Source organism: Ranitomeya variabilis, chromosome 6 (genome assembly GCF_051348905.1).
Source record: "Ranitomeya variabilis isolate aRanVar5 chromosome 6, aRanVar5.hap1, whole genome shotgun sequence".
NCBI lineage: Eukaryota > Metazoa > Chordata > Amphibia > Anura > Dendrobatidae > Ranitomeya > Ranitomeya variabilis.
The window spans coordinates 350,605,698-350,616,974 of NC_135237.1; the positions used below are offsets into that span (position 1 = coordinate 350,605,698).

At 43.1% G+C, this 11,277-nt stretch overlaps 1 protein-coding gene across 1 annotated transcript in view; it reads left to right on the forward strand.

Annotated features, from left to right (window-relative positions):
* The window catches only part of JARID2 (jumonji and AT-rich interaction domain containing 2), a 163,820-nt gene extending 157,463 nt beyond the window's left edge, over window positions 1-6,357 (forward strand). Inside the window, exon 18 of the mRNA XM_077269921.1 lies at window positions 5,476-6,357. Within this exon, the coding sequence (XP_077126036.1) occupies window positions 5,476-5,658 (183 nt within the window). The 3' untranslated portion in view covers window positions 5,659-6,357. The remainder of the gene's footprint in view (window positions 1-5,475) is intronic.
* Window positions 6,358-11,277: the final 4,920 nt, after the last annotated feature.

The window sequence follows — 11,277 nt, forward strand, 5'->3', positions numbered from 1 at the left end:
CATGAGAACCATGGTCTCTTGGGCCAGAATGGAGCTATCAGTACAACTCTCGCCCCTTCTTCCCTGATTTTGCGTATAACTTGAGGTAGCAATATGATCGGAGGAAACGCGTATGCCAGACTGAACTGCCAAGGGGCTTGGAGAGCGTCCAGAATGTCTGGATGATCCGCTGGAGATAGAGAAGCAAATCTCCGGACTTTTCTGTTTTTCCTTGTGGCGAAAAGATCTATCTGAGGACGGCCCCAAAGAGATATTATGTCCAGAAATATTTGCTGGTTTAGACACCACTCTCCTTGCCTCAGGGTGTGTCTGCTTAAGAAGTCCGCCTGCTGATTGCTTGCTCCCCTTATGTGCAATGCAGTAAGGGATGTTAGGTGACTTTCTGCTAGATTTAAGATTTCCGTAGCAGAAGACATCAGAGTCTCTGATCGCGTACCTCCTTGCTAAAACCTCCTGAGATAAGGTTATTTTTGTATTTAGGTGACCAAATAACCGTCTATCCTCTTGTAATATTTGATGTTGTAGTACTCGAGTATGGTGTTGAGCCCATCTTACTGCTGGTATACAAGAGATAAGAGACCCTAATAACGACATAGCTTGTCTTAGGGATATACGAGGATTATTTATTGCGGCTAGGACTTTGTGTCTAATCAGTAGGATTTTTACCTGCGGCAGGAGACACTTTTGAGATATGGAGTCTAACTGGAACCCCAAGAACGCCTGACGGGAAAGCGGAGTGAGTCTGGATTTGTCGGTATTGATTATCCAGCCCAGGTCCTGTAGAGAGGAAATTGCGTGAGCTAAACGATCAGCACATTGAGTAACTGAATTTCCTATTACCAAAAAGTCATCCAGATAGGGCACAATCAAAGTTTCCTTCTGGCGTAGGTATGCCATCACCTCTAGCATTATCTTGGTGAAGATCCTCGGCGCTGTTGAGAGGCCGAAGGGTAAGGCCGCATACTGGAAGTGACGAACCTCGTTGTTGATTTTTACCGCCACTCTGAGGAATTTTTGGTATCTGTTATGAATGGGGAGATGATAGTAAGCATCCTTTAGATCAATGCCCCCCATCATACAGTTTGGGAAGAGGAGTTTTATGGTGGACCTAATGGACTCCATTTTAAATGTATAATTTTCAATGAATGAATTGAGTTTTTTAAGGTTTATGATGGTTCTGAAAGAACCGTCGGGCTTAGAGATTAGGAATAGGGGAGAATAGAATCCCCTACCCTCCTGTCCCACCGGCACTTGGACTAGGACCCGTTTTGATATTAGGGTTTGAATTTCAAGCTCTAAAGCCTGTTGCTGTATAGGCGAGCTGAGAGTTGTTATAATATAAGACTCGTGGGGCACACGAGAGAATTTTAATTTAATTCCATCTCGGACGATATTTAAAACCCACGAGCTAGATGTTATCTTCTCCCATTGGGTGGTGAAAAATGTAAGTCTGCCCCCAACTGGTATGTCCTCAGTATTTGTCTTTTGGGGGGTTGGGTCTTCTAAACATGGTACCTCTCTGCTTGTCGTCCTTAGGGGTCCATGTTGTAGACCTATCCGTTTGCCTCCTTTTGCCAAACGGCCTCCTCTTAAAGGCTCTCCTGTAAAACGGAATAGAGGTTTCAGGAAAAGCTTTCTTCCTGTCCTTTGCCTTTTTGAGTATCTCATCTAAGGTTTTACCAGAGAGGTACTCACCCTCACATGGGATTGCGCATATTTTAGATTTAGATTGCGCGTCCCCTTTCCAACTCTTCATCCATAGGGCTCTTCTTGCGTTATTTACAAGGCCCGCAGATCTTGCTGCTAAACGGAGTGAGTCGGCGGAGGCGTCTGCCAGAAAGGCCGCTGCTCCTCGTATTAAGGGGATGGCTGCTCTTAGTTTTTCTCTCGAGCTTTTCTTTTCAATTTGCTGGTCTAACTGATCAATCCAGATGATCATTGACCGGGCCGCGCAAGTGCTGGCTACTGCAGGTTTGAATATTCCTGTAGCCGCTTCCCAGGAACGTTTAAGGGATGATTCAGCCTTACGATCCAAAGGATCGACCAATAGTCCCGCATCCTCCACAGGTAGAGTGGATTGTTTGGAGGTAGAGGCTACAGCTGCGTCGACCTTAGGGACTTTGGTCCAAGTAAGAAGCTCCTCGTCACTAAACGGATATTTACGTTTTGACGCTGAGGGTAGAAAGCCTCTCTGATCTTGCTTCTCCCACTCTCTTTTAATTAATGTTTTCACTGCTGGTATAACCGGAAAACATCTCCTCTTTCTGTCTGCCAAACCCGCGAACATTATTTCTTGCGCGGTTTGCGCACCCTTAGACTCCTCACACCCCATGGTATTTCGAATAGATTTTACCAAGTTGTCCACACTGTCCAAGGGAAAACATGAGCGTCCCTCAATCTCTGATGAGGATGATGACGCTGGACATGATGATAGGGAGGCGTCTGACAGTATCGGTTGGTCACTGTCGGAGTCTGACACAAGTGTCGGCGTTTTAGATTTAGAACTACGCGTTTTTTCCTGGGTCATATTTTTTAGTTCTTCTCTAATAATGGCCCGTAGGTCCGTAATGGACACTGCTGCTCCCTGTGTTGTTTCTTTAAAACAGTCCTCACAAAGTTTTTTGGGGTATGAGTCAGGGAGGGGCTGGTTACACAAGGCACATTCCCTGTGCTTCGTTTTTTGTCGTTTTTTGCTCTAAGCGTGTAAGTAGAGAGAGAAAGGGAAAAGAGAGAGATAGGGAGACAGCGTTAGCTTAATAGGCAGAGTTCACAACTCACCCAGTGAAGCAAATAATACCGGATCAGAAGGCCGAGATCCTGTTCTGGAACCGTCGCTTTTACGAGCGGTGTCCGAGCATCCTCTGGCGTGATCTTTGGCGGGGGGTACTGGAACTCCGGTTGTGGGGTCCATGACATCTCTGCATCGCCGTTTCAGTGTTAGTGAGCGCTTTAAATAGAGCGCCAAAACGTTGGGGTTTTTTTTTTCTTTTTTTTTTTTGCGCATGCGCAGACCAGTGCCGGCTCCCCCGCCCTGGATCCGGCCTAGGCGCCCCGGAAGTCCAAGATCCACTTCCGGGGTAGCCTGTATGTGCGGCGGTCGGCGCACGTGCGGCCCGGGATTCAACGCCGGGCCGCAATGGAAGGTCACCTTACCCGGCTCCTGCTGCCGTACCGCACGCTGGGAAGGACGCCGGTCGGCCTTTCCCGGACCCGGCTGTCTGCCCGCTCCATCAGACGAGGAGGGAGCCGTCTAACGGAACTCCCCCGACGCTGCTTCTGAGCCGCAGCCCCTGCCGTTCTCTCGGATACTGCGCAGGCGGCATGCAAGCCCAGGTATGCTTTCTCATTAAGAAGTCCTGTCGTTCCCGCAGGAACAGGAAACCTAAAACTGAGGAGGAGAGGCGGACCGCCCCCATTTATTTCTCAATAGGTTTCCTGTTCCTGCGGGGCGGATCCCTCTCTCCAGTAGGGTGCTGTCGTGGCGAAGAGTAAAAATAAGGTTATCACTTAATGTCCTCTGCTAACCCCTCTGATCCTGAGAATTAAGGGACTACATTGCCCTCATATTGCAATAGGAAGAGTGAAAAAAACATTTGTCACACATCTCTTGCAGCATCATTTTAGATCAACAAAATCCATATAAAAAAGAAAATATGGATATGAACCTAGCCTTAGATTGGCAATGGGTCTCACAAGTAACAGGGGCTACAGAAATAGACAAGCTGGCTGTGCTGCTTCCGAATATCCCATGTACGAATATTACAGAAACTGCATGGTGCAGCCCACTTGACTGTTTTCTGAGTTCTGGCTTTCTGTAACTGGCACATAGAGGCTATGATTGGCTGAGATTGGAATAACCCTTTAAGGGAGTATTGCTAATTTCAATATTTTTCTGCATCAGGAATAGCCGGAAGCCTGAGGTTTCTAAGCAGGGATTTCCTAGAAAAACGTAACTAAAAGACCTGTCGTTTATATGGTAGGGAAGGCAAACTGCTTTTGCAAAGCCTATTTGAACCCAGGCTGAAATCAATCAACATGTGTGAGCCAAACTATAGCACTGGATAAGAATGCATTACCTGCCTCTATTCTATGCTTCTGGTAGACAAGAAAGGCATTGCGGGTTCCCCAAAGCTGAACTCTTTTCTGTAATAAGGTTGGGAATCTGTTCTTTACATATTTGCCTGCAGTTGACCACAAGGTGGCACAAATCCTACAGTCTATTCTCCCAAAGTCAAATGAGAAGTGAGCACAGTATTCTTTCTGTGCCAACCAGAGCGAGACAGGCCGGAGGTGGACGTCCTGAATGGAAAAAAAAAAGTCCAACCGGCCTCTAAAATACCAGTTTGTGAGTCACAAAACATATAGGATACGATCCCTTATCATGAACAGTATGTTTGACAGAAATCAGAAAGCTGTTACTGAGCCATTTAGGGCTCACTCACACTGGCATATAAATCGGGTTAGAGCAACCCTCGGGCCAATTTTACTTAATGAGGCAGTGCAGATCTGTGGGGTTTTTTTCTCAGCTGTATTTGGCATGCTGCGATTTCACTCCAGAATTTAATGGGTTTGAGAAAAAAATGCCGTATGGACCAGTGTAGCGTCTGAATTTTACAGATACATTAGTTCTGTATATGGTCCTGTAAATGATTAATAGCTGCACCCTTAAGGTGGTTTAATCATCAGTCGGTACATTGTTTTCTTAAGGAACATGTCAGGGTGACTATGAATTGGGTTGAGGTGGTGTTTTTCTGATGCCCTATTTTATATTTTTGGGTTAAAGGGAACCTGTCACCCCCAAAATCGATGATGAGCTAATCCCACCGTCATCAGGGGCTTATCTACAGCATTCTGTAATGCTGTAGATAAGCCCCCGATGTTACCTGAAAGAGGAGAAAAATAGGTTAGATTATACTTACCCAGGGGCGGTCCCGCTGCGGTCCGGTCGGTGTCTCAGGTCCGCTCCACCACCTCCTATCTTCATTCCATGACATCCTCTTCTGGTCTTCACGCCGCGGCTCCGGCGTACTTTGTCTGCCCTGTTGAGGGAAGCTCAAAGTACTGCAGTGCGCAGGCGCCGGGCCTCTCTGACCTTTTCGGCGCCTGCGCACTGCAGTACTTTGCTCTGCCCTCAACAGGGCAGATAAAGTACGCCTGCGCCGGAGCTGCGGCGTGAAGACCAGAAGAGGACGTCATCCTATGAAGATAGGAGGCGCCGGACCGCCCGCCCAGGTGAGTATAATCTAACCTCTTTTTCTCATCTTTTAGGATACACTGAGGGCTTATCTACAGCATTACAGAATGCTGTAGATAAGCCCCTGATGCCGGTGAGCTTACCTCACCATTGATTTTGGGGGTGACAGGTTCCCTTTAAGTGAACAACCTTGGATTGTGTCTCTAATTCTAGTCCTTATTATTATTGCCATTTAATGTATGTTGTTGCCTGTTTTGTAATTACTTTTCCTTTACTTCCAGGAACAAATAATAAGTCTTGTCAATCAGATCTGCGGGAAGGTGTCTGGTAGAAACAACAGCATTGAGAACTGTCTGGTTAAATCTACACCAAAAAGGGGACCAAGGAAGAGAGCCACACTTGATGTGCCATGCTCCAGACTTTCATCCATCAGTTTGTCCAAAAGTGCTTCAAATTCATCCTGAAGATGCCAACCCTCTCAGTTCTCTGATCATATAAATATATATATATATATATAAATATATATTTTTATTTTGTAATTCTACCATAGTTTGGAGTACTTGCTGTAGAATGCAGGCTGTCTTTGCACTAGCTCTATGAAGATATTTTTTTGTTTTGTTTCTTCTGGTTTTTAGAGAAGTAACTTTGTTTTTAGCATTAAACTGTTGATTTTATTTTATATGTAGACACTGCAGTCAGACTTTCTACACTGCAGTCTAGTCACTGTTTTATGGCAGTCTAAGAGGGGCAGACTGTGTTCTTGATTTTCGAGGTTTTTTTTTTCTGCCGCCCCATAGACTAAATTAAATAAGAAAGCCTTTTTTGACATCAATGTGTGAAAAAGGCTTTTAAAACCTTTTGATAAGTTTTAATGTGTTTTTTTTCTTTTGTATTTCTTTATCCAGTCAAGGGAGCAGTTTTTTCTAGTGAAAAAAAAAAAACAAAACAAACAAAGTTAAAACTTGAACAAAATCTGCTTTTTCTTGGCTATGTCTCATTCTGTCATGTGCAAGATGAGTATTTTGTAATTTTCTTTTTAAATTGGGGTTTAAACTATAATAACTTAAAAGGTTTAAAAAAACAAAAACAAAAAAAAAAAACAGAACACAAACAAAAAAAAAAAAACGGAGGAAAGTTTGGCAGCTGATGGACTTTTTTTTTTTTTTTCAAACAAAAACCAGAGGCAGAATGCTGAGACTTGGAAATGGTTCTCTGTTACCAGCACATTTCTATGCATCAGTTAAAGGAGAAGAAGAGGCAAATGAACTCAAGCAATGCCTTCCTGGCAAAAGTCACGTGGGGGGTGGGGGGACTATAAACTGTGCCTGATTTCTTAAGGAATCCATTCTGTTATTTTTTTGGTGCTGTTGGCTACTTTATCAAAAAATGTAAAAAAAAAAAAAAAAGAAATGTAAAAAAAAAAACTTCAATAGCATCCTTTGGAAAAGAAAAGGAAAAATGAATTTTAAAGTATATAAATATATATATATATATAAATGGTCGAAGCCAGAAGTGCTTCTATGTCATAGACGTGCAATCTTTCGAACATTCCATTTCATTCCACTGCTAGATCTCAACACATCACACAATCAGCATTAATATGTATGTACATTGTTTTATGTTCCAGCCCGCGCTCTGTCTTGTGTTCCTGCGACAGAGATGAAATTGCTTCATCGATCACCTTCTAGAGCCACTAGGGTCTGAATTGTTTTTTTTTTTCCTTTATAATTATTATTATTATTTTTTTTTTGTTCTGTCGTGAATGTGAAAAACTTTCCTCATTGTCTTCTATTTTTTTTTCCTATGTTAGCTCTGTGTTTGCAAACAAAACAAGTTACAAATCACAACCCTTTTTTTTGTACATATGCTTGTAAATTGATTAAAATACTTGAGCCTTCTTTTGGGGACTGGGGTGGATAGGGGACGGTGAGAAGAAAAAATAAGATGAAGAAAAAGCCTTACATTTCAGTTTCTTCATCAGATGGTCTGGATGCTTACAGGGTTATTCTTGTAACATATATAAGTGCTGCTTACATCACTGAACAACTAAAAAGAAATAATGGCGTAACTTTTGCCCCTTTTTTCCTGGTTGTTTGTATGTGTGGGACTAAAGTATATAAAAAAAAAAGGGAAATAGTTTTCACAAAATTGTTCTTTGTTTCATGATTTGAAATCCGAAAAACCGTAGCTAGCCATATTGCACTGAACTCGCCAGTGGTGACTATTGGGAGAGTGTCCTTTAATACAATTTGTTGGTTGTTGTTGCAGAAGACTGAAATGTTTTTGAATATTTAACAATAACATAAACCGAGTCACGTGTTTTCCAATGTGGTTGTCCAGTTTTATGGCCTTGCTGTGTGCTTTTTTTCCCTCGACAGTAAACTTCTATGACTACGGCTTACAGGTTGACATTTAATTTATTAGCACTGCTCTGCTCTCTTTCCTTGTGACGGGAAAGACTCCATGTTGTTTATTGCCAGTTTTGTTTACTTTTCAGGTTTGTACAACAAGGTTTATTAATAAATAAGAAATTTTTTGGAGACTTGTTCTGATTATTTTTTTAGACTTTATAATGTGTTGTGATCTCAGGGTGGAGCTTGTGATTTACCTTAATACACAAAACCTTTATGGCTCATGTACACAGCAATGTCAGACCATGAAAATTGTACATACTAGTAAGAGAGAACAGCGCGCGTTGGTTGATAATATTGTGGATGGGCACGGAGAGGTTTTAAAATTGGTTTGTTGTGTAGAGGACACAACACCTGTATGGGGCAATGGTAGATCCAGCTGCTGCCACAGATCCACCTGGACTGCAAATATAATCAGGGCCGGTTTTAGACAAAGTGCGGCCCTGGGCAAAAGTTAAATGTGGAGCCCCAAATGCAAACATATTGTACAAACATAAAGAAACAATTTATGCTGCATTTATACAAGCTGATTTCATACCATTAAGTGAGCGTGAAGGACTGTATTGAAGTTTTTCAGTGCTTGTTTATTGGCTTCTTACACAGGCTGACAAAAAAGGGTATTACGGTAGACCTCCCGGTAATTATTAGTGATGAGCGAATATACTCGTTACTTGAGATTTCCCGAGCACTCTCTGGTGTCCTCAGAGTATTTTTTAGTGCTCGGATATGTAGTTTTCATCGCCTCAGCTGAATGATTTACAGCTATTAGCCTGGCTAAGTACATGTGGGGGTTGCCTGGTTGCTAGGGAATCCCCACATGTAATCAAGCAGGCTAGTAGCTGTAAATCATCCAGCTGCGGTGAAGAAAACGAAATCTCCGAGCACTAAAAAATACTCTGAGGACACCTGAGCGTGCTCGGGAAATCTCGAGTAACGAGTATATTCGGTCATCACTAGTAATTATGTTTCCAAGAGTCCATCCTGACAGCACCATGGAGGTCGTTCTTCTCATCCTTACAATGACAGGAAACACACGAGAGGTTAAAAGGCTAGCCTCAGTGCTTTTCCAAATACCACACCAGGATTGATGTAACTACATTTTTATAAAATTATCATACAATGTTAAAGTTCCTATTGCGTCTTATCAGGTAGGGAACTAACCGTGCTGTCAAAATGGACTCCTGGAAACATAATTACCAGAAGGTCTAATACCCCTTTTCCAGGACGTCCCTCCTGACAGCACCATGGAGAATACCAAAGTACCTCCTTAGGGTGGAACCACTGCTTGGAGCTCTTAACTTCCAAAAGCAGTTTGTTGACCTGACAACACGTACAATTTATAGTGTTTACAAAATGTGTTCATTCTGGCCAAGGTTGCAAATGTCTCAGCCCAGGAGGAGGAGGCTGCTCTACTCGAGTGGGCCTTTAGGTTCTGTGGAGGGGAAATCCCTTCTGAACTGTATGCTAGGGATAGTGCCGAAATGATCCACCTCGCTATAGTGGGCTTGGAAGCTTTCTTACCCCTATTGTTGTCCCTGTACTGAACAAACAGATTAGAATCCTGCCTCCAACTCAGAGTGGCCTCTATCTAAGTACCCGATGACTGTCTGCCTAATGTCCAAGGCATGGAAGAGGGACTCCTTCTGGTTAGCCTGATGTTCACAAAAGGAGGGCAAGATTATTTCCCGGTTTAGGTCTGGACAGACACTACCTTGGGCAGAAAGGTCGGATCTAGTTTAAAGACTATCCGGTGGTCCAGAATCTGGAGATATGGATCCCGGATGCACAGGGCTTGGATCTCCCCTACTCTTTTGGCGGAGGGAATGGCCACTAAGAATGCTGTCTTAAAGGTCAGTCTTATATGCTTATGTGTTCCACGGACATGTAAGGGGTTTTACAAAGGGCATTAAGGACTAGGTTTAAGTCCCAAGGGGGCACAGATCGCCTTATAGTAGGTCTTAGCCTCTGTATCGCTTTAATAAACCTAGACATCCACGGATCAGATGACAAGGGATGATCGAAGAAGATGCTCAAAGCCGATATCTGGACTTTAGGTGTGAGACCTTTGTTAAGTCCCGCCTGAAGGAAATACAAAATCTTTGGAATATCTGGCAGGCCAGTGTCTATAGTAGAACTACCACATTCCAAACAGAATCTCTTCCAGATTTTATTATAGATTGCTGAGGTTACCGGCTTCCTACTTGCCTGGATTGTAGTTATAACCTGGTCAGATAGACCCTGGGCCCTTAGGATGTTCCTTTCAGGAGTCAAGCTGACAGATGGAGTCTTTCTAGGTCGTGGTGGAAGACTGCACCTTGATGTATTAGATCTTCCCTCCGGGGAAGTAAAACAGGTTCTTCCAGGGTCATGGTCTTAAGCATAGGGAACAAACTTGTTTTTTGCCAAAATGGAGCGATTAGAAGTACCTTTGCCTGATCCTCCTGAATCTTCCTGAGCACTCTTGGAATGAGTGCTACTGGGGGAAAGGGTGTATGACAGTGATCAGTTCCACCTCTGATTCAACGCATTGATCCCTTCTGGATTGTCTGTGGGATTCAGGGAGTAAAATCTGATGACCTTTGAATTTTTCCTTGTTGCAAACATGTCTATCTGAGGTATACCCCAAAGTTGGCATAACTGCTGGAATACCTCCCTGTTTAACTTCCACTCTGTAGGCCAGATCTTCCGTCTGCTCCACTGTTACCAAGGTTTTGTCCCTTGGACAATTTTGAGTGTTCCTGATAGATTTTTGTTCATACTGATTTGAGAAATGACTTCAGATTTTTCCTATCACATAAGGTTTTTGAGAAATGATACGAAACATAATATTCTGTTATAATTCTAAAAACTCATATGAACTTTTTCTGAAACAGTATATTCTGAATTTTCCACTGAAATAACATAAATCGCTGATCGAATTCTGTACAGGCGTAGTGAATCATTCGGCTGACAGTGTATGGAACATACCACATCTCCTGGGCAGGGGAGGAATCAAAAGACAATACAGCAGGGGATCACAGAGGATTCATTTTGTGAGGTAAAATATTTCACTGACTGTTCTCCTGCTGTAATGTCAGTATTGTCTTTTGTTTCCTCCCCTGTCCAGGAGCTGTGAGCACATGGGGGGAGAGATTCTCAATACTGCAAAGCCTGCCGCCATCATGACATTACCCCCTCCCGATACTAACTAGATGGAGGCCCGATGCTATCATATATGCAATTCGCCTGAATACTTTTCATTGTAAAAACTGAAGATTTATTTTGAAATGTCCTGTTGGTGTCTCAACAGTGATAATTTCTGCTACACATGCGGAGAATATACAATGAAACCACAAAACACAAAAGAAGGAAATTACTCCACCTGTTAAGAAAGCATATGAACTATTCTTTCAATGTTCAATTGGATATCAAGACAAACAGTGGGCACCTCATATATGCTGTGCATTTTGTTCTAGAAGCCTTAGGCTATGTTCACACGCTGCGGTTTTTGCTGCGGATCCGCAGCGGATTTGCAGCTGCGGATCCGCAGACGTTTTCCATGCAGGGTACAGTACAATGTTACCCTATGGAAAACCAAATCCGCTGTGCCCACTTTCCTTTTTTCCGCTTGAAAATCCGCGCTGATTTTCTGTGGAAAAAAAGAAGTAGCATGTCACTTCTTTCTGCGGATTC